Source organism: Ochotona curzoniae, unplaced genomic scaffold, assembly GCF_017591425.1.
Source record: "Ochotona curzoniae isolate NIBS_2020 unplaced genomic scaffold, NIBS_Ocur_1.0 patch361, whole genome shotgun sequence".
NCBI classification, from domain to species: domain Eukaryota; kingdom Metazoa; phylum Chordata; class Mammalia; order Lagomorpha; family Ochotonidae; genus Ochotona; species Ochotona curzoniae.
This window is the reverse complement of record NW_024466930.1, coordinates 856,318-879,587: the sequence shown is the minus strand read 5'-3', so window position 1 is coordinate 879,587 and position 23,270 is coordinate 856,318. Positions and strand designations below refer to the sequence as shown.

Below are 23,270 nucleotides of genomic sequence, written 5' to 3'. Positions count from 1 at the left end.
TATACAGTGAGGCCCAACACAGTCGCCTAGGGCTAAAGTCCTCACCTTGCACACACCAGGTTCATGTCCCAGCTGTTCCATTTCCCTTCCAGCTCCCTGCCTGTGGCCCAGGAAAGCAGTCGAGGATGGTCCAAAGCCTTGGGACTCTGCACCTGCGTGGGAGACCCGAAAGAAGTCCCTGGTTCCTGGCTTTGGATTCGCTTAGCTCCACACCTTGTGGTGACTTTGGGAGTGAACCAGTGGATGGAAGATCTTTGTGTCTCCCTTCCCCAATAAATCTTTTTTTTTTTTTTCATTTATTTATGAAGTGACTAGTCTTTTAAAGTTGTCTAATACTTCAGTACTAATTGGGGAGAACTCCCTCTCTACCAGTTTGATTCCAAATAAGATTTCAACCCTTTAAGGAAAATTATAAAGAAGTAAATCCAGTATTAAGGAATATGAGGCAACTTCTGCCCCCAATATAGTCATTCACCCACCATTCACTACCACCAGGCTTACAGACAAACCATTCATTTCAAAGCAAAATAAATCTGACAAGAACAGAATGAGATACTTGAAAATCTTACTTTCCAAGAAGCTCCCGTTCAGGAGCCTGGGAGTCCCTGGAGTTAGTTCAGGAACAGCATGGATTCTAAAGCGCCTAAGAAGGTTGCAGTGGTGACTGAAGGTTTTGCCGCACTCATCACACTCATGTGGTCTCTCTTCAGTATGGCTTCTGTGATGTTTGATCAGAAGCATTGGCCAACTAAAGCTTTTCCTGCACTGACCGCACCGGTGGGGTTTCTTGCCAGTGCGGATTTGGAGGTGCTCAGGGGCCTGCGTTCTGACTGAACACTTAGCTGCACTTCCTGCACTGACGGCACTTCTCTCCCATATGGATCCTCCGGTGCTGAACTGGGGAGGAGCCTTCCCACATTTGTAGGGTTCCCCACTTTCTGCCCCAGTGTGGACTCTTGTGTGTTGGATGAGGCCGTTGCTGGCATTGAAGGTTTTTCCACACTCCTTACACTGACATGGTTTCTGCACAGAGTGACTCTGCTGATGTTTGTTCAGTGATTCTGGCCTCAGGCCTTCCTGCACTTCTCACATCCGCATGGCTTTTCCCCAGTGTGGATCTACTGATGCTGGATGAGGACTGAACTCTGTTTGAAGCTTTTCCCACATTCATTGCGTCTGTGATGTCTTTCTCCAGCAAGGTATCCTGGCTGCTTTTCCATGTACAAATTTCTCTGTCCTTGGAATTCACAAGAACATCTCTCTGGAGCCTAGTGCTTCACTCCTTTAGAGGCTTCTTCCTTCAGTGTCATCTCTGGATTTTCAGGAATGGTGGTTTCATTACCTGGAATAATAAATGGGTCAGGCAATGTGTCTTCCCCTATGGCAGGGAGTGCCATCAGGATGGGCCTAGAAATATCCACAGGCACAGTCTAGAAATGCAAAGCTGTCAGTGCAGTGTGAGGCCTGGTTAAATGGGATTAGGTCATCAGCATTGCTGGAATGGTTGGGAGGGATCACCCTGCAGAATCAAGCTCCCAGAGAGGCTATACACTGCCAGGCCCTCACGAAGGCTTATTGCATTCAAAGTAGCTGACACATATTTATTAAACCCTAAAAGAAATCAGTCACTGGGGAACTATGATTATTCTTTCACAGATGCATCAAGAACCAATGAGGATACCAGAACTGCTCATTATCAGGGAGCTACCAAACAGCACTGCTTAAATTCCAATTCAGGCAATTTGACCCTAGACTCCACAGTCTTACCCTTTTCCCCGTATCCAGCCACCAGCTGTGTCACTGTGGGCTGATGCTGGATGACAGCTGATTCCTGCTTGGCCGTCACATGTACCGCATCCTCTGAGTGCACTCCAGCATGTCCATGCTTAGATTCTGAGGCCTGAAGGCAGGTGGGCATATTTGGGTTCATGAAAGAAGGACTTTAGGAGCCCCAGCTAATACTCTGAGAGATCAAATGAAACAAATTATTTTTTAAAAAGATGGTACAATGGAAAAAAAACAGTGTTTAATTCCAGAAAGGGAAATTGAGAGTGGCCCCAGAGAGAGCATGGCTACATTTTATTTGATAATCCTTTGGAAAGGTGGAATCAAATCCCCTTCCCCTTCAGTGGGACTTCACTGATGGCTCACTTTTACTAAATGGAAAATATGGTAGAAGGGATGTTAAATAACTTCTGACAAAAAAACATTGTGCAGCTTCCTCTTTCTCTCTCTTCTTTGTAGAAGGCAAACTGACATGTTGTGAATACATTCACGCAGCCCTGGGGAAAGATCTTGTCCAACAGTCAGTGTGCAGCTGAGGCTCCCTACCAACAACCTTGAAAATGGATCCAGCAGCCCCAGTCATGGATTCAGAGAACTAAGGAGCTCCCAGATTCCTGACTCATGAAAACTGACATCATTGGTTTGGGATTTTGTTTGTAAAGACATTAAAGCTTAGGAGAAACTAATATAGAGAACCAGTGCATGTGGCTATTGCCACTCCTGCCACCACTACCATTCATTTAGTATTGAAGAAAGCCAATTTTTCTCCTCTTAGCTGATTTTTTGGCTCACTAAATTTCTGCTCCAAGTCTTCAACCACAGCTGCCACCTCTTCCCCACTCTTTGGGTGGTGCTCCCGCACCCAGGCCTGCAGCTCCTCAGGCAGGATGGTCAGGAACTGCTCCAGCACCAGCAGCTACAGGATCTGCTTCTTGCTGTGGCTCTCTGGCCTCAGCCACTGATTCCTCCACCTTGTAGCAATATTACAGTTCAAATCCAGTCAAGATTCTTTCATTTTAGGCATATACCAAGCATAGAGTCCAGCATCTTATTATTCAGATACATTCAACGGTTTCTTGGGGAGACCATCTCTGGTCTGAAGGCTGAGCTGGCAGAATATCATCCCAACCAATTAAAAGCCCCAACATAACATCAACAACAATTTACAACATTATGGAGTTAATTGACATGGTATTGAGTAACCAATATGTTAAAAAAAAAATGCAGGTTCTTAACCACATCCTGTGACTACTTCATTGACATTTCAATTTTAGTTTATATACAACCGGCTTCTATACACCTTAAAATGGCTATAGGGTACTATTCAGCTGTCTTGTGTCTATTTTCATTTTAGTATTTAGCAGTTTATAGTGTTGAAGCATAATTTTTACTGAACTTGGCAGATTTTAGGGTAGTCTAAACTGGCTTATAACTCTAACAAGGCATATGTCAACAGTTGAGGTACAGTTTTAGGAGGGGTGTGCAGAGAAATCTTCAATGCCTTAGTGGGGAGTAACTTACCTTTGTGTCTGTCCTATCTAGTAAGGTATATTTGAGTCCATGCTGACTGTTTATTAGACTGCTTCTTAACTAATCTTTTATTGGTGAGAGAAGGAGAGACAAAGATCTTCCATTTGCTAGTTCACTCCTCAAATGGCCACAATGGCCAGAACAAAGCTGATCTGAATCCAAATATTGGAGCCAGGGGCCTCTTCCACGTCTCCCACATGAGTGTAGGAGTCCAAGGACTTGAGCCACCCTCTACTGCTTTCCCAGCCCGTAAGCAGGTAGCTGGATCAGAAACGAGTAGCTGGGACTAGAACCAGTGCCCAAATGGGATGCTGCAACTGCAAGTTGGAAGATTAGCCTGATAAACCACTGCACTGGTCCCCAAAGAGAATGGATTTTAAAGTGCAATGGCAAACCAATAATGGCTTAAAGGGAACTGTGAAGGCTGGATTTATTGTTTATCATGTGTTATTAGTAATGTATATTTACATACCTGAAACGGAATGAGTTGAAGGAATGGGGATGGAAGGCTCGAGTAGAAACAGAAAAAGCAAGAGTCTAAAGAAATGTAGACCTGAAATAAAGGTGGAGTAAACATGGCTCATTGCTAACTGCAATACTTTCTGCTTTGTAACTTCTGGTGTGCTTGGCTATGAAACTGTATGAGATTGTGTAGCCTCTCAGGCTGAGCCTCCCACGTGACCTTCAGCACCAGTGGATCCCAGTTCCCAGGGATTCAGGTCCGAGACTGGTTATCTCACAGATGTTGCCAAGGCCCGAGTCTGGTTATCTGGACTGCTGGATCAGAGGTGGGCTGAGCTAGGCAGGGAACACGCAGCACCTCCTCATCTGCTATACTACACAAGCCACTGTAAACTGCCCCTATAAAAACTCTGTAAATGTGCTGTTTGGGGCTGCACTCTGGTGAGGAGTGTCAGTCCTGGTAGGTTGGTTGGTTGCCTTACCTTTCATTGTAATTAGAGCTTTGTTGTGAACCACAGTGGTGTTTTAGTGGCATTCTGTTTTAGTGGCAGAGTGGATGCAACAGAAAGGTAGGGAGAGAGGTTACTGTATTGAATCTGGAAAGACTTCCACTTAGTTAAGGTATTGTATTCTCCAAACTAATTTTGAAAAATGCATACATGTAAGAGGAGAAATAGCTCAGTCTTCGTAAAAAGCAGTTGAATCATTGGACAGATATTTATCTTCTAACAGCTAAAAATACATAAGGACTTACAGCTCATGAGATGCAATTACAGTATGATGAAATAAAAGCCAAAAGTTCATCCTAAATTCAATATTCAATTTCTGTGCATTACCTGAAGCCCACAGATGGATTTATTTAACAAATATTCACTAAGTGCCTACTATGGTGCAGGCAGCAAAGACAGAACAAAACAAGTGCAGGGTTTGATGTGTCCAGATTTTCATTCACTGAATTAGAGGCATGGGGCAAGAGCATGAAAGAACATTTTCTCATAAATGTTTGAGTGATAGCAGTAATCTGGTAAATCATAAAGCACCTGTACTGTAAAAATAAATCCCTAAGGATGCAAATTACAATAAGGAAATAGAAGAGCATCTTCATTTAAGGGGATGTATAGTAACTGTGTAATGGAGATTATCATATCTAGCAGCATGTTATTTAACTTCATGGCATTGTAAATTTCTATTTTTCTTCCTGTTGTTGATTTTGTATTGTGGCTTTTCATTTAAGGGAATATATAGTAACTGTGTAATGCAGACTATCATATCCAGATGTGAAGATACAATGCAGTATGCATCTCTACTTCCAGACAAAGATGGACTTCCAATGAAGCTATGTACTATATCTTGACAATAGGATGACTCTCTGCCATTGTCCATGTCTACAATGATGGACACATGATAGTGTACAAAGAACTATACTATAGTAATTATACAGGGGAATTTAGTGAGGGGGCGGGGATTAGGGAGGGATAAGGGAAATCTCATGATCTATGGAACTGTATCATAAAAGATAATAAAAAGTAAGTTTTTTTTTTTTTTTTTAAAAGAGCATCTTAAATACCATGATGAAGCAGGCAAACACAGAAACAAAGTACCCTCCTGGAGAATTCTTCAATAAGGCAATGGGATAGGGAGAGAATTAACCCATATTAAAGAGAGTTTATGATTACATTCGCAATTGCAGCCCGGTTGGTAAAAGATGACTGTGGGGAAATGGGTTTTGTTCGGCCACAAAGCTCAATCCTCTTCTAGAAATCTTTCCACTATTCCCAAGAACGGCAAGAGGGAGCCTCCTTTTGCTCCTTGGGGTTTCAGGCTGGGGTGGCTGCTGAGGCCACGCCTGCGCAGACGTCTCCTCCACACCTATCCAAGACACTGACCTTAAATCTAGCCGGAGACTTGCAGGTCGCTTGAAGTGCCTGGACTCCCTTTCCCGGTACAGGGAAGCTCTAGATCCGGTTGCTTGGCAGCAGCAGCACCTGGACAACCGATAAGCACAATGACCGGAAATGCGTCACAGTCCGAAGCCCAGTCGCCTAAGCCCAGCAGCTTTCTAAGACTTTCCAGGAATTCTGGAAGTTATTGAGGCTTGATGACTACCCTATTGCACTGCCCCACGGATTACAAGGAGGAGAAATTTAAGACTTCCGTGTCAGGCACTTCCCAGCATCTGGCAGTCAGACTGTCATGGATTTCGCAAAGCCTTGGGGCAGAATATCATATAGTACCACCTGTTCCTTCCAGGGTATGAACCCTTCCTCTGGTCTTATTTCACAAAGGGGAGATAATGGTAGTGAAATGAGAATACCAAATTGTTGTTCTGGGTACTCTATCAGCTTGTGTTTTCTGGACTCTCAAAGATCTAAGGAGGCAGGCATGTAAATAAGTAGCTACATAACACTACTTAAATGGGAAACGAAGTGAAAGAAAAGAAAGAAGAGTTTCTGGAATAATTACCAAGTAGGAAATGTATGTATTCCAGGTGAAAATAGTAAGTCAGGTGATAGACACAGAAGTGGAGATAGGGATAGATAATATGTGTTCAGAGGTGGACCTGATTTTTTTAAAAGATTTTTTTTTATTGGAAAGTCAGATGCAAACCAGGAGGAGAGACGGAGAGAAGATCTTCCATCTGATGATTCACTTCCCAAGTGACTCCAATGGCTGGAGTTGAGCCTATCCAAAGCCAGAGGAGCCAGGAGCCTCTTCTGGGTCTCCTACACTGGTGCAGGGTCCAAAGCTTTGGGCCATCCTCGACTGCTTTCCCAGGCTACAAGCAGGGAGCTGGATGGGAAGTGGAGCTGCCAGGATTAGAACTGGTGCCCATATGGGATCCTGGCATGTGCAAGATGAGGACTTTAGTTGCTAGGCTACTGCGGCTGGCCGGACCTGATCTTTTAACCATTCATTCAGTCATTATGTAATTTTTAATTGAATTCAGTTTTTGTGTTAAGAGTTTGCTGTGAGAACTGGGTGAAGAACAGATCTCCACCTTTAGGAAGTTTCAAAGCGAAACACAAAAGCAGGGAAATCCAGTGTAATTTGGAAAAGCCTTTTTGATATAGCTAATTCAAAATTACAAATACAAACATAGGCACTAAAATAGAAATTACTTGGTACTACAAACTTTTCAGTCTTACGAACAACACAAAAATCATAAAAATAATAAATATTTTTATTAATTGCCATACCTCTAATATTTCCCTAATTTGTTGCCTTTATATTCTGCTGCTGCTTCTTTGCATGGTAATTTTGTAATTTCAATGATTCTGGAATTGTTAAAAATCTATAACCTTTCCTCTAGAATAGGGGATGGAAAAATTTTTAGGGGCCCAATGTGTTTGCTCAGCTGCCCGGCCTGACCAACACTCAGGCCTGATTCATGTGCTCACCAGTAGAAGCAAGAGTCCACCAGGGGAGTTCCTCAAGTTCTCCTACCAGGTCCAGACCTCACGTATGCCAACAGGTGCTAGGCCCTTACCTGACACAGTCTGTTCCTCAGTGTTGGTCCTTGTGTGCTGGTGGATGTTGTGGCCCAGCCCTACCACATACCCAATTCTTAGGTATGCTTTTGGGTGCTGCAGCCTGGACCACCCAACCTGTTCTAACCCCAGTACCCATGAATGTTGGGGAGTTACATGATCATGCCTAGTTCAACCTGTCATCACCCCAGCCCTTAGGTATACCAATTGGTATGGCAGTTGCCCAGTAGTGAGCCCACAAATTCCCCACAGAATCTGCTCCCAAACCTAGTTCTCTTGCATACTGGTTAGTGTCATGGCCCAGTGTGATATGGTCTACTCCCTGTCCCAAAGCTCGCTGGCAGGTAGTGTGGTCAAGCCCTGCCAGGCAGGCCCCCCAGCCATAGCTTTTTTGTGTGCTAGTAGATGGTGGTTGATACGAACAATCCCAACTCAGGTCTCCCACACTGGGGTATATTGGTTTGACTCTGAAAGGTTTTCCAGTTTCTCTCCTCTAAGCCACCTACCTGGTCTTAGCTCCCTTATTTACTTGCAAGTACCATATTCAGATTGGTGGAAATGCCCGAGAAGTCATTGCTCACATGCCACACTCTCCCTCAACAGTCCTCCTTCCCACACACTTTCAGACCCTCTTCCCTGAGCAATCCATAGCCCGTTACCCATGAGTATGCAGGTCCCCAAGTGCAGTCCTCTGGTGGTGTGTCATGCAGCCCAGGTCCTGCCTGCCTGCCTGGGCCCATGCATTCTTGGACACAGGTACCCAGACTCTGTTTGTCAGTGTGCTGGTGTTTTCCCCCAACATATCCTTAAAGGAAAGGCTACTATGCTAGCAAACTGGTATAGTTAATCCTAATTTGCCATTAACCAGGCGCAGAATGCTTGCCCAGCTATTAGCTGATTTTCTCCCAGCAGTGTAACACTTGCCTAGGTACAATGCAACCTAGGCAGTTGCCTACAGCTGGGTAAATCTTTTTCTATTTATAATACAGATTTGCCACTCTGATGCTCTTCATTCCTTCATATAAACCTGCTTTAGAATTCTGGATTAAGAGTGACATAAAATGAGTTAAATTAAAGCATTTTAGAACTTGTTCTCCCCTAGAAACATGATTTACAATGATACATGGGCCAAATTATCTTTATGATAATTCCATAACCAAGTAGAGAAGTTGCATAAAACCAAAACAGATGCAGTGAAATGAATAGAAGGAAGAGTTTTATATTCCCCAATGTTTTAGTTCATTTAGCTTGCTACAACAAAATACTTTATTCTGGATAACTTATATGTAGAAATTTATTGCTCATTGCTGGGAGGCTGGGAAGCCCAGGATAAAGTTTCCAGAGAATGTGGTCTCTGTTGAAGAATCTACTTCACATGGTGGAAAGGGCACACATGTTCCCTCCAGCCTCTTTTGTAAGGGTACTACTTTTATTCATGAGGCTTGCTGGACAACTGATCCCTGAAAGATTGCACATCTTTAATAAAAAGATTTATTTATGTTTTATTTGAAAGGCAGACTTACAGAGAGAGGAAGGAGAGGGAGGGAGAGAGAGAGATCTTTCTCATGTTGTTCACTCTCTAAATGGCTGTAATGACCAGAGCTGGATACAAAGTTCAGAGCCAGGAGCTTCTTCCATGTCCCCCATGTGGGTGCAGGGTCCCACGGACTTGAGTCATTATCCACTGCTTTCCCAGGTGCATTAACAGGAAGCTGGATTGGAAATAGAACAGAGAAACCCAAACCAGCACCTATTGTTATACTGCTGGTACTGCAGGTGGAAGCTTAACTACCATGCCATGGCATCAGCCCCATGATTCCACCTCTTAAAACCATCACTCTAGAGATTAGTTTTCAACATACAAAGTTTGTGGGGAGTGACACAAGCATTGGAACTATATATCATACAAGTCAGTCCCTTCCCTAAATGAGCTCAAAGATGATAGAAGAAAATGCCCGACTTCATGATTCCATGCTTCAGGGTGAGAGAAGGGTGTAATATACGTTCAGTTTTGCAGCTATCTAGAGGATGGCCCAAGGGATTGGTCTCACTTTATTTGGACCACTTATGGAAGTGGAATAATTTGGATGTCTGTAGGCCACTAAACACAGAAAATTAGTGGAGGGTGATTTGCTGTGTCTGGCATTATCATTAGCACCATTGGGATAATGGGCACAGTTCAAAGATTCTCCTTTGGGAGAGCGGAAAGGTAGTGGAACATCTAGTTAAAGGGCAGGATCTGTCTTCCTTGAATCAGGGTACTTAGTATCCAGTATACTATGGATTCCTGGGAGCCAATGAGAATCAGGGATCTTGGGTGACTTCCTGCTGTGAAACCAGAAAAGTTGCAGTGGTTCTGAGGACATCAAAAGGAGAAAGAGCTCATGAGCTCCTAACAAAGCAGACCAGATAGCTTGCCTATTTGAGAAACTCTACTCATAGACACTTGAAAGTTACATCCTTCCCTCCCCGACATGTCACAGAGGTCCCCAGAATACAAAGTTTGGCCAACTGATGAGGGTCTTCCCCTTAAGGGAGACTGAGAATGGTAGCTGTTTTCTCAAGTATATGGATCTCAGCAGAGTTATGAGACACGAGAAGAACCAGGTAAATGTGTTTCAAGTAAAGACCTAAAATAAAACTCTCCAGAAAAGGACCACAAAAAGAGAGAGATGGATGACAAAATCAAACAGCAATGATAGAAATATGCTCTAAGTTCAAGAAAATTGCGGTACTTTACCAGGGCTCAGCCTCTTTATTTTATGGCTGAGAAATTTCTGGGCAGAGTGGGACATGTGGCTGAGAGCTTCTTGTTACGTATTGTTCTCCATGTGTTCTAGGGTGCCTAGTGTTCATGTTTTAAAATATTTAAGTCACCTATTTTATACAATTTTATAGACTATTCCGAGAATATTCGAGTGTTACTTCCTCTGTGATGACTAAAAGCAAAAGTGCAAGGCTTATCAGAAGAGGTTTCATTTCCTTTGTTCAGAAATTTGCCTGGTTCCAATCACTCTGTTATTTAAGGCTCTACTAGATTAAAGTCTCCTTGTACTTTCCTGAAAATTGGAGTCTATTTGTCTTATTATTCTTTGATTGGAAACTCAAGCTTTCCAGGGACAGTACCTGTGGTAATTTTGGTATGTAGCTCTCAGAATTGTGAAATATCTTTTTTTTCAGGCGAACAGAAACCAAAAATGTTTCTAACAGCCTTGTCTGCCAAGCAACACAACACAACACAACACAACACCAAACAGGAGTTCTTCAGCTTGAAAGGAGCAGACACAGATAGTAATCTAAAATTACACAGAATAAAAAAGTGTCAATATAGGTCATTACAAAAGACAAAGTAACTATATATTGCTTCTGTTTCTCTTGTCCTGTTTAAGACAATTATATAAAACTACACACAAAGTATATAAAACACAGTCTCATTTCCTCAGAGGGCGGAGGAGGTTGATGGCCAGGACTTGAATGAGAGTGTGACTTATAATCATGACAATTAGTTTTAATGAATTATTAAACTTTAAAAATAATTATTAACAACAGTAATAGCTACTCTCCGGCCCAGCCGGCCTGTATGTCCAGTAGCTCACTCCTTATCCACAGATTTTGACTGCCGCTTCTGTCACACGCCAAGCACCCGCGCATGTCGTTTCTGTCTTCCCATCTGCTTCATTGGTCTATTCGTCTATTACTACACAGTCTCAGGACAAACTCTAACTCCTCCGCTTCCTCAAAAAATTCCTCGAATCTTCTTTGATTATTCCTAAGAAGTTGAATTAAGTAAGCAAGTTCCACAACAGAGCGCACTGCTGGTATTTTGGATTTTGCATTGAATTGCATATTAACTTAGGATATAATGACACCTGTATGACAGAGTTTTCATCCACACAGATTGTATATGACAATTTTCCGTCTTCAAGTTTTATATTTTCATTAAAGTATTATTTTCGTTGGTTTTTTTTTTCAGCTGTAATTGCTGTTTGCTTAAATTATTCCTTGTAATACTGGTGATGGGACATACAAGTATGGATGAAGGTTTTTTTTTTTTTAAATCCAACAACCTTACTGAACTTCCTTATTAATCATCAAAACTTAAGCGTTTGGTTATTGCAGATTTTCTACAGAAACCTCAAAGCAGTCAGATACGCATATTTATGAGTGTTTCAATAAGGTAAAGCTCTTAACTCTAGAATTAAAAACGGGTACTGTCACACTTTGTCTCCCTTTTTTTCCATCCAGTTGCTAATCACTCGCGTTCCCCAGGTAACCTTTGGCACTCACTTTTCTGTGCATTTTCCCGGGATCGCTTAGTGACCACACAAGCTGACAGAATTGACATGCTCCTCACTCTGCACACTGTAAGCCCAGTTCTGCAGTTCTGCACACTGCTTTCCTCGCTTTGGTCTTGGCTGGGAAACTCGTCTCACAAGTCCGGGGCGAGGTGAGGAGATGCGAATCGAGATGCTAAGCTGGCAAACGACCGAGTGTCTCTCGAGGCGGCGGCTAGAGAGGCCCGGAAGTGGCCTGCGGGCCCCGCCCCGCGGGTGGTTTGCTAGTTTCGGACACTTTGTGAGTATGGGGTGCGTGAGGGCCGCCCGGGGGGCCTTCCCGTGGCGGTGTGGGTGCAGGTCTGCGGCCGTGGGTCTCCTCTGGCCGCTCCTGCCTTTCTTCTGTCTCGTCGCGGGAGTGTGCGGGCCCTGGCTTGGGCGCGAAGCCTGTTCCTCGGCAGCCTGCAGCCTCTTCCCCCGAGGAGGGCGAACCCTGACGAGGCGGCGGCCGCCCGGCTCTCCGTGCTGCCCGGAGCCCCGCGCGGGCTGGCTGTGGCCCGGGCTGCTCCTGGCGCCTGTGGCCAGGCTGTGCTCCTGGCCCCTGTGGCCAGGCTGTGCTCCTGGGCTGTCCCCCCGCGCCTGGGTCGCTCCCTGCGGGGCGTTTGGGGGCGGGATTCTTGAAAAGGGGACGCGGTACGTTTTTGCTCCACCTGGAGACAAGGCCAGTTCCAAGGTGTTTTACTGGCCAACACCTAGAATTTGGGCGTCGGATTTCCTGCTTCTGCCACTTACTGACTTTTGACCACTTCTTTTAGCTCGCTGTTCTTCATTGTATTGTTTTGCTAGACGAGGAGGATCCTGATACCAACTCAGTGGGTGGTTGTAAGGATTAAGTGAATTAACAGATGTTAGACATTTAAAATAGTACCGGATACAGACACTTTACATATCTGTTACATATCTGTCTATTTATTATACCTCATTACCTTTATTGAGTAGACTTGGTGAGTGACTTATGTTACAGTTTCTTTGGATGTTAGAGACATTTGTCAGTTCTTCGTTGCAACACATTTTTAATATTTTAAGTGGAAAGCCACTTATTAAAAAAAAGGTTTGGAAGAGTAATAGGGAGAGAGGGAGATACAGAGATTCACACTTCATGATATATCTATTTGATCTTTTAATTTGTGCAGTTCCCCTTCTCTACCCCTCCTTTAAAAAAATGTCTATTCATTGAATAACTTTGGTCATCTATGCTATGTCTCATGGTCTGTATTTGGCCAGTTACTTCCTTTTAGTCCCTTTAATTTACTAGATCTCAAACTCAGATACATATTGGAGCCAGCTAGAAAGTTTTAAAAGTTGTTGATGCCTGAGTCCAGGCTCTCCCATCTTTTCTTTCTCCATCCCTTAATTGCAGGGCCTTGACTACAAAGGAGACTATGTATTGGTTCCTTTGACCAAGTAGTAATTGACCAGAAAAGTATGACTTAAAACAAAATGTAGGCGTTATTTCCAGTTTTATAGGTCAGAAAGGTAGGCCTACTTAGATTCTCCCTTTAGAAACATCCGAGGCTAAAATCAAGGTGTTGATGAGACTGAGCTGTTTTCTGATGGCTCTGGAGTAGAATCCACCTAAAAACTCATTCAGATTTTTCAATTTAGTTTCCTTATGATCACTTGGTGAGTCAGACTTGCTATCTTATCATATGCAAAGTATAGAGAGAAAGACTTTTGAGGGCATCTTAGAATTCAACCAACCACAGATCTTGTGGCTCATAGAATATCCCTAAGCTAATCACCAAGAGGAACTTTTTAAAGCCAGGAAGTGGTCCAGGTTCCCACCAGTCACTGGCAGAGTGTGTGTATATGTGTATATTTCTCTCCCAATTTGTTGTGGGTCTGGGACCGTTGGGAAGCTTATTGTGGGAATCAGGTTTGGCACTGTGCGGACAATGAAGAGGCAGGTGCCCCGGACTATGGAGGAGACCCTGTACCCTGGCTTTGTCTCTGGGAGTCTGGACATGAAAACAGGGAAACGCTTGCAAGTCTACAGGTTGATAAAAGTGATTTCCACCTTTCCTGCAGATATTCGGCTCACAGCTACAGTGAGACCTGAGTACTGCCTTGGCCCAAGATGGCTCGAGAATCAAGGGAAAGCTCATCCTTGGATGCTCAACCTGCTGAGGACCAGATGGAGCTTCTGATCATCAAAGTGGAGGAGGAAGAAGCTTCTGTCTTTGCAGAGAGGTCTAGTTTATCTGATAGCTCCACTGCTGCCGCTGCCGGCTCCGAACGCTCCCGCCAGCGCTTCCGTGCTTTCCGCTACCCAGAAGCCACGGGTCCCCGCGAGGCACTTGGCCGGCTCCGGGAGCTCTGCCGACGGTGGCTGCGGCCCGACCTGCACACCAAGGAGCAGATCCTGGAGCTGCTGGTGCTGGAGCAGTTCCTGACCATCCTGCCCAGGGACCTGCAGAGCTGGGTGCACACGCAGCGCCCCGAGAGTGGAGAGGAGGTGGTGGTGCTGTTGGAGTACTTGCAGCAGCAGCTGGATGAGCCGACGCCGCAGGTAAAAAGTACAGGTTTGGTGTCTGAGAGTTGGGGTCTGTTTCTTCCAGAAGCCTGGAGAGCAGATGGAGGGCACTTCTCTCTCAGTCTCCTTGTGTTGTGCACCTCTTTGGCAACAGGTGAAGCCCCTGGAACCTTTCTCTGAGGAATGGTTTTCAATACAAAGGAAGCTAGAAAGGATTGCAGAAGAATGCAGTCCTGCAGGAATTCAGTTGGCAAAAGCATGACAGTTGTCATAAGATAAGATGTATATATGCTTTTTACTTAACTGCCGTAAATGTTAGGACCTAGGCCAGAGCCAGTAACAGGTCATTTCAAAGTGGTAGTGGGTGTGAGTGACATTGTCCATAGGCTCCTAGTTGTCACATGATATGAAAACACCAGTATTCCTTCTTTTTTTTTTTTAATTTATTTTTATTATTATTATTTTTTTTATTGGAAAGGCAGATATACAGAGAGGAGAGACAGAGAGGAAGATCTTCCGTCCGATGATTCACTCCCCAAGTGAGCGCAACGGCCGATGCTATGCCGATCTGAAGCCAGGAGCCTCTTCTGGGTCTCCCACACAGGTGCAGGGTCCCAAAGCTTTGGGCCGTCCTTACCTGCTTTTCCGGGCCACAGGCAGGGAGCTGGAAGGGAAGCGGGGCTGCCTGGATAAAACCAGCGCCCATATGGGATCCCGGGCGTGCAAGGCGAGGACCTTAACCACTTGCGCCACCATGCTGGGCCCAGAAAAAAAACACCTGTATTCCTTCTTGGTGACAGTGCTGGGCACTGCCTATGGCACGTTGGTGTGTTGCTTTTGTTCATAATTAAAGGAAAATAAGAATTCTTTTTTTTAACAAATTCAGGGATGACTTGGGAAAGAGTCCAAAGGTCATTGCTATAAGCCCCTGGGAGAAAATGGATACATTTCTACCCCACATGGCCTCTGTTGTTCAGTGAGGCTGTCTCCCCAGCACCATGCTGTATTTGTCATGTTTTCCTGCAGAGGTCATTTGGCCCAGGCCTTCCAACAGTGATCTGTAGTAAGATTCTTAACTTTGGCACCACTGCACCCAAGCCCTATACCAGTGAACAGTTACCTCAAGTCGCTTAGCTTCATTCTTTGTGTAAGATATGAGGTTTTCTTAACCACACATGCAAAGTAATTTGAAAAATGTAGTTAACTGTGAATGTCTGGAAGGAACGTGAAGGGCTCTGTGAAGGGCTTAGTGAAGGAAATGTGTTGGACTCTGTGTCAGGAGCTTTTACAAACTGTGATCTTATATTCTAGCTGCAACAACTCTGTAAGGTAGAAGTTACTATCCCTATTTTTTCCAATAAGATATTAGCATTCAGGAAATGTTTTAAAAGATTTATTTATTCTTATTGGAAAGACAGATTTACAATGAAAAGGAGAGACAAACAGAAAGATCTTCCATCTGTTTCCATCTTCACTCCCCAAATGGCCATGGTGGCCAGGGCTGAGCCGATTCCAATGCAGGAGCCAGGAGTTTCCTCCAAGTCTCCCATGTAGGTGCAGGGTTCCATCTTCTGATGTTTTCCCAGACCATAAATAGGGAGCTGGAATGGGAAGTGGAGCAGCAGGGAAATGAACTGGTGCCCAAATTGGATCCCCCTTGCTTGCAAAGGGAGGATTAGCCAATGAACCATTGTTGTCAGTCCAGCATTTGGGAATTTATCAGCAATTTCTGAAGGGGTTTTTATAAAAGCACTACTGTATGGCAGGAGGAAGCATGGAGTAATGGTGGAGAACATGGGCCTTGGAGTCTGGCCCAGGTCTCATCCTAGCACTGCTACTTATTAACTGAATGACTGTGAGCAAGCTGCTTCTTACTATGCTTCTGTTTTCCTGGGTTTCTTTCTTTTTTTTTTTTTTTAAATGATACTAATACCTCTATGTTCGTGTTGTGTAAGTTCATGTTTGTAATGCTTTTGGAAAGAGTGCCAGTTTTATACAAAGTGCTGCAAAAGTATTTGATGGATGAGTGAAAAATAAAAATGAATGATTTCTAGGTTGCACATGCTGGCCAGGGGCAAGAACTGCTGAGTTGCAAGACGGAATTATTGACATCAACTCAGGGATCGCAAAGTAGCCAGCTCCAACCAGCAAAGGCTTTGTTGAGGCACAAATCTCTGGGATCTCCATCTCTACAAGACAGAGGTGAGTATCACTGTCTAGACTGTATGAAATCTGTAGACTTTATTCAATTTTATTTAAGAATGTGCTGGAAGATCCAGAGATACTTTATTTCCCTGTCTCTGGTTGAGTCTCCTTTGAGATCCAGCCTGAAAGTACAGTTTTAAACACATTGGTGGAAAACTCCCCCCCTTGGCCGAGGCATAGTAAGATTTCACTAAAATCTGGGCTGTAAGAGAATTGCATCTCCATATAGTTATACAGTTCTCCAGTGAAGTAGCTAATGTTGTTGGAACTGGGGTTCACACTGTTGGTGAGACAGGTCCTTATTCCTGTGACAGTCATAATCAGATGTAGATGGCAAATACACAGATTAATAATACACTTTGACACAGCAGTGAGTTTTAGGAAGAAAGTAACCCAAAGTTGTGAAGCCAGCCAGAATATTCCACAGACAGTATGACTGTTACTAATTAGAATGCATAAACCTTGTAAAGTTCAAATTTGCTATTAAAATAATGATTCCCTCCACAGAAAATGAGTGATTGTTCTGCAATGTACTGAACGTGTATGTGGGTTCCCTTGGGATACACCATCCACAAGGCCAGGTTTGCTTCTCAAGAGGTTTCCAATCAACTAGTTCCTGTTGCTTCTGTTTGTTTGCTTTCTTTTAGGAAATCTTACATTAATTTTTTTTTTTCTCCCTTGAATCTGAGCAAGTCCTGTAAACTAGATTTCTATTTTTGCCTTTCTACTCCCAATCTAGCCCATTTTAAATGTTTTAAAACCAAAACAAAGTCCTGTTAGTAAGAATATATTGATCCTGGGCCTGGCGCCATGGCCTAGCAGCTAAAGTCCTCGTCTTGAAAGCGCCAGGATCCCATATGGGCGCCGGTTCTAATCCCAGCAGCTCCACTTCCCATCCAGCTCCCTGCTTGTGGCCTGGGAAAGCAGTCGAGGATGGCCCAAAGCCTTGGGACATTGCACCCGTGTGGGAGACCCAGAAGTTGTTCCTGGTTCCCGGCTTCGGATTGGTGCAGCACTGGCCATTGCGGTCACTTGGGGAGTGAATCATTGGACAGAAGATCTTCTCTGTCTCTCCTCCTCTCTGTATATCTGACTTTGTAATTAAAATAAATAAATCTTAAAAAAAAAGAAAATATTGATCCCAAATCCTATCGCCTACCTCCTTAGCAAAATTCAAAAGCTCTTTAAAGAGAAGCTTTATTAAAAATTAAAAAGAAAGATTTCCTTGAAAGGCAGAGTGATAGAGACAGTGGGAGAAACAGTGGTATCTTCTATCCACTGGCTCATTCCCCACATGGCTGCAACAGTGTGGTCTGGGCCAGGCAAAGCCAGGAGCCTGGAGCCCCACCTGAGTCTCCCACATGGCTGCAACAGTGTGGTCTGGGCCAGGCAAAGCCAGGAGCCTGAAGCCCCACCTGAGTCTCCCACATGGGTAACAGGGGTCCAATTATCTGCTGCCTTCCCAGGCACATGAGCAGAAGGTGGGCCTGAAGCAAGGACTTGAACTTATATTCTGATATGGGATGCTGGCCAGGCAAGGCTTAACCTGCTGTGCTACTACACTGACTTCTAAAGACAGGCTTCTTGTTGATGTTTGCTCCTTGCGGTACTTTTTGACAAGCATCTTGCCTTTTTTCTATGGTTTTTGTATGTTTGTAGAGCACACAGTATTGGATCTTATAGGGATCATATTTTGGAAAAGAGCACATTCTCTATAAAGTTGACTGGCAGGGCTTTATTAATCCAGTTTGAACTTGGATTCCACAGGCAAGGAGGCTGCATGCCAGCCTCCAGAGCTTCTGTCTCTTCTAGATCTCATCTGGAGCTTCTTTCCCTCCCAGTTCTCCAGGGTTCCGGACTTGCCCAGGGAGGGAGCTACAGAGGAGACATGGTGGCTGCTCCACAGGCCCAGGTGAGCGGGAGCTCCTTCCCTCCACAAATGCCCTTTGCTGCTTTGTACTTCCTGTGAAGGTTCCTCTCTCCCCAGTCGACCTTCACCCTCATCCTAGATGCTCTGCTCAAACCCTAGATTGGACTTACATTTTCTCATTTGTCCCGATGTTGTTTATCATTGTCTAACTTCATTGTGGTGTCCACTTGGGAGTGTTTCTACTTTATTATTACTTTTTGGGGAGGAAGGGAGACAGTCTGTGCTGCCCAGATGTTCCCTTCTCCATCTCTTTGGTCAGTCCCTTTCTTACACTGCTTTAGGAGCTGCTGAAAATGGAAAGTGGGGCCCAGATGCTCCATCCTGGGTGGACGCAGCCAGATCCACCTCAGATGCACCTTTACATGGAAGAAAAGCTGGAGAGTTGTAACAGCCTCATCTCCCTAGGTAAGCTGAATAGACATTAATGTCTCTTAAGATTTTTGATATTCTGTGTATTACAGCCAATTGTGTCCTTAAAAGCTGCTGAACCCCACTGTATTTGGATTCAAAACCACAATTTTGAGACTTAGTCACTAACTAGCTTCTTATCCTTCTGATCTTGCTTTACTCTCTACTGATGTTCTAGTTCTATTAAGTGGGATGGGATACGTGCAGGTCTGCCTCAGCACATGTGAGGTAAATGCTGATTTTCTCCCATTCTGTTCCTAGATCTGACAGGGCAGGAGAGCTAAGGGGGTATCCACAGGTGACCTTGGGTGACTTTAGACAATGACTACAGACCTGACCTTAGATATCAGAGCACAGAGGCATGTATTTCTGACTTGTCTGAGGTTACATAGATAATCAGTGGTACAGTGATCTCTCCAGACTAAAGCCAGCTCTCTTTGGGGGCACCTGTCTGCCTGGGGCACCATCAGAGATAACAACCCATTATCACTGCAGACCAAATTCCAAACACATTTTTCCTGTTTCTTACAGAATGCTTCAGAACTTCTTTCTGCTGTTTATTGTTGCTTTCTGATCAGCCCTGTTGGTATAGTTGACATAATTCTAAGTGTGTGCTCCTGCCTCACTATTAAAGCTATTACATATTTCCCAGCACAGTCTTGGTCTCCACTACCCTCCTTCCATTCCCAGTACCCTTTGTTCAGTGGCCCCCTTCCCATTTCAGGTGCTCCTCCTTCTCCCAAGCACCCTTTTCTGCCTTTTATTCTCATCCTCATTCTGGCAATTAAACCCTCCTCTTTGATATATGTCATGGCCTGGTGATCTTGCCTCCATGTTACTCATCACGGCACTTTCCTCCTATGAGAGTGTGTAATCAACAGTGCTGGCATTTGTTGTTTCAGGTGGTGACATAGAGACTAAGATCAGGAACTTGCCTTCAGCTGAGCCACAACCACAGCAAGAGCCAGGCCAGACACCAGGCCACTTGGATGGTGACATTGCCCAGATTCCCACTAGTGCACAAGCTGGGGAGCCAGAGGGCAGGTTAAAAAGAAAGCGCCAGAATGCCGCAGGGAGTGGGCGGCACATTTGCCATGAATGTGGGAAGAGTTTTGCACAGAGTTCAGGCCTGAGTAAACACAGAAGAATCCACACTGGAGAGAAACCCTACGAATGTGAAGAATGTGGGAAAGCCTTTATTGGGAGCTCTGCTCTTGTCATTCACCAGAGAGTTCACACTGGGGAGAAACCCTATGAGTGTGAAGAATGCGGCAAGGCCTTTAGTCACAGTTCAGACCTTATCAAACACCAAAGAACACACACTGGGGAGAAGCCCTACGAGTGTGATGACTGTGGAAGAACCTTCAGCCAGAGCTGCAGTCTCCTTGAACATCACAGAATCCATACAGGGGAAAAGCCATACAGGTGCACTGTGTGTGGCAAAGCCTTTAGGCGGAGTTCACATCTCCTGAGACATCAGAGAGTCCATGGGGGTAAAAAGATTCAGGAGTCTGAACGTGGAGAGGCCTGGGGATGCCAGGCTAAGATGGAAAGTCAGTTGGAAAATGCCCAAACTCCTGTGACTTATAAATGTAGTGAGTGTGAAAGAAGTTTTACTCAGAATACAGGTCTTCTTGAACATCACAAAATCCATACTGGGGAGAAACCCTATCAGTGTGACACATGCGGAAAGGGCTTCATGCGAACGTCAAACCTCATTCAACATCAGCAGAGCCACGAGGGCAAGAAAATTCTATCCCAGTGATCCATGCCATATGGGATGGAGTTGGTGCTCTTTCCTCACTGAACTGAAGCTATTCTGGTGCTACTCCTATCTATACAAATTGTGGGTTTGGGCTATATTTACTATTACACATCATTAGGTATTAAAAATACATCAATTGCCTTGCAATGTCTAGAACATGATTGGGAAAAAGCTACACGAAGCTATGGGAGAACTGTCTGGGAGAGGTGGGACCTCCCCTGCTTGTTTCCTCACCCTCTGGAATTACATGGACTTGAGATCAGTTACTCCTCTCAGCTAGCACCTTCTGATGTCTGTTGGGTGATGGATATGATGGAGCCTGCTCTGTGACTCTTCTTTTTAACCATAATCAACCCTGCACAGGTGGTTAGATTCATGAAGTCTTTTATCCCCCTCTCTGTGCCTTGTAAACCGGTGCTAACGAATACGTATTAAATGTGAGATTTCCTACTTAGCTGTGAAAGTTTTACATCCATATAGGTTTCTTTGGAACTTTCACTGAAGAAACCTTGTGTTGTGTCTGATTTCTGAAGTGGTATAGTTTTAGTACAATTTAGTGTTTTGTTTTGTTTTGCCAAGTACATGGGCTTGGCAGAGTAGGGGTGAAGATGGGGTTAATGTGAAAGCAGGGATCCTTGTTTCTTGACCAGCTGTGTTTCTTGGACTTTATATTATTGTGAATATGCACCATCCATTGAATTCCATTGTTCAGTTCATTTCTCCCTGAAGTTAATTTGGAATTCTTTAGGGAGAACATTTCTATCTAATTAGGCAGTTATCAAGTTAAGGTCACTTATTTAGTCAGAATAAAATGATCTGTCCTCTCATGGTAAGCATCTGGGTACTGAACCTCTTCGTTCCTTTTGTATTAAACAAGTGACGTCTGCCAGAGCTGTAGACATTATCCTGCTCCTTCCAACGTTCTGCAGACTGCATCAAAATTTCTCCCTGCTAAATTCACACTTCGTCCAGGTCCGTGGAATCAGGTCAAATATGTAACTCAAATATCATGGTTTCAGACTCTGTTATTAGTGTCTGATACCTTTGGTCTCATTGCCTAATCTCCTGGGTAGTTATTCTTGATGAGAACTTCAACCAATAAGCTAACTTTTAAGGCTGCTTTCCATTAAACATCCTTGATCATCTGGTTTTCTTTTTCATTGGAATAAAAATTTCAGTCGTAGGAATTCAAATGAGAAATGTTTTCTAGTTTCCATAATACAAGTAGTATGTATATTTCCAGTGTACTTGTTTTTTTTTTTTTTTTTTAGATTTTATTTATTTTTATTGGACAGGCAGATCAGATTTACAGACAGAAAGAAAAACAGAGAAAGATCTTTCCCATTTGCTAGTTCACTCCTCAAATGGTCATAACAGCCAGAGCTGAGCCAATCTGAAGCCAGGAGCCAGGAGCTTCTTCCAGGTCTCCCACACGGGTACAGGGTCCCAAAGCTTTGGGCCATCCTCTACTGTTTTTCCAGGCCACAAGCAGGAGCAGGATGGGAAGCAGGGCTTCCAAGATTAGAACCGCTGCCCATACGGGATCTTGGTGCTTGCAAAGTGAGGATTTAGCCATCACACTAGGCCCAACAATTTTTTATAAACTTCACTAGTTGCTATAGAAATATTCCCATATATGAGTTCTTTTGGGGTCAGCTTTGTGGCAAAGCAGATTGAACTACCATATGCGACGCTGGTATCCTGTGTGGGCACCTATTTGATCCTGGCTGCTCCAGCTCTCTGCTACTGCACCTAGGGGAGTGACAAGGCTGGACTAAGTGCTTTGCCCCTGCACCCACGTGGGAGAACAAGTGTCCAGGGTTTGGCCTGGTCTAGCTACGGCTGTTGCAACCATTTGTGAAGTGAACTGGTAGATGGAGGCCCTCTCTCTCTTTTCCCCTCTCACTTTTCCTTTCAAACTAAACAAACAAACAAAACACATCTTGGATAAAAAGATGTATTTCTCACCTGGTTCCTGGCATCTGTAATCTCTTCTATCTTTAGAATATTGAAGACTTTGACTTGGAACAGCTAGTTTTCAGTCACTTTCCAGGCATTCTGGCTTGGAATACAGTGTCCCAAGTGGAGTGTCAGCCACTGGACCCAATTCCCAATCCTAATTCTGATTCTTTTAGCAGATACTAGGAATCCATTCACTTAGGGTGTCACCAGAGAATCATCCTCCAGAAGAAGAAACTCAGCCTAGTAGAAAAGGAGACAGTGGGAAGGCACATCTTTCTTCAGCAGAGCTGACCTCTGCTGGCTCCTAGGTAGGGTATTCCCCTTGAAGCCCCCTGCTTCTTCTTTTTTTTTTTTTATGTTTTTCAATATTGAGTAGTTAGTATGTGCTAATGATCTAGAATACAACTGTGAACAATACATGGCTCTTCTCAGAAGAGTTACTTAACATCTGTTATCAGATTTTGAGAGATGGGTGGTCCCTGATACATATTAGGAGGTTACATAACTATGAGCTAAGAATCTATTTTAGCCCTGATTCAAATTAGCTGGCAATATCTTCTCAAGTTGTATATAGTCATGGATCATCAATTCTATACCTGAATATATTCCCAACAGAAATATGTATATACTCACGCCTCCCCCTAAAGCCACGTAGAACAACAAATTAGTTATCCTGTTGTTCGTAGTCACAAACAGAAGTTACTTAAATGCTCCGGTTATTATGGACACTTAGGGAGTAAGGCAGCAGATGGAAAATCTTTCTCTCTGTCTCTCTTTCTTTCTGGAAATCAGACTTTCCAATAAAAATAAATAAATCTTAGAAAAAAAAAGAATTTCTGTTTCCAAAACATCACAAATAGGAACTGCAATTTACCTACTCAAAAGGTAAATTTGAAATGCTGGGTATATTCTGGATCAAAGTTGTACT

General features: G+C 44.0%; 1 protein-coding gene across 2 annotated transcripts; it reads left to right on the top strand.

Moving 5' to 3' along the window:
- The first annotated feature begins 13,596 nt into the window (after positions 1–13,596).
- On the top strand, positions 13,597–21,019 carry LOC121167300 (zinc finger protein with KRAB and SCAN domains 3-like). Of its 2 annotated transcripts, XM_040996747.1 has the most exons (5): positions 13,597–14,108; positions 16,127–16,274; positions 18,119–18,189; positions 18,489–18,612; positions 19,518–21,019. In XM_040996747.1, exons 1-5 carry the CDS (start codon positions 13,677–13,679, stop codon positions 20,378–20,380), a joined length of 1,638 nt encoding a protein of 545 aa, XP_040852681.1. In that variant the 5' UTR covers positions 13,597–13,676; the 3' UTR covers positions 20,381–21,019. The 2 variants fall into 2 exon arrangements, with proteins under 2 accessions (XP_040852681.1, XP_040852682.1); XM_040996748.1 differs by lacking the exons at positions 18,119–18,189; positions 18,489–18,612 and adding an exon at positions 14,434–14,436 and having other exon boundaries at positions 13,597–14,126; positions 16,145–16,274.
- Positions 21,020–23,270: the final 2,251 nt, after the last annotated feature.

Excerpts from the sequence above, each read along its gene's own strand:
- LOC121167300 (XM_040996747.1), top strand. The coding sequence starts at position 13,677 with ATGGCTCGAGAATCAAGGGAAAGCTCATCCTTGGATGCTCAACCTGCT. Across the intron at positions 14,109-16,126 it reads TGGATGAGCCGACGCCGCAG|GTTGCACATGCTGGCCAGGG; the intron begins GTAAAAAGTACA and ends AATGATTTCTAG. Across the intron at positions 18,613-19,517 it reads TAACAGCCTCATCTCCCTAG|GTGGTGACATAGAGACTAAG; the intron begins GTAAGCTGAATA and ends TTGTTGTTTCAG.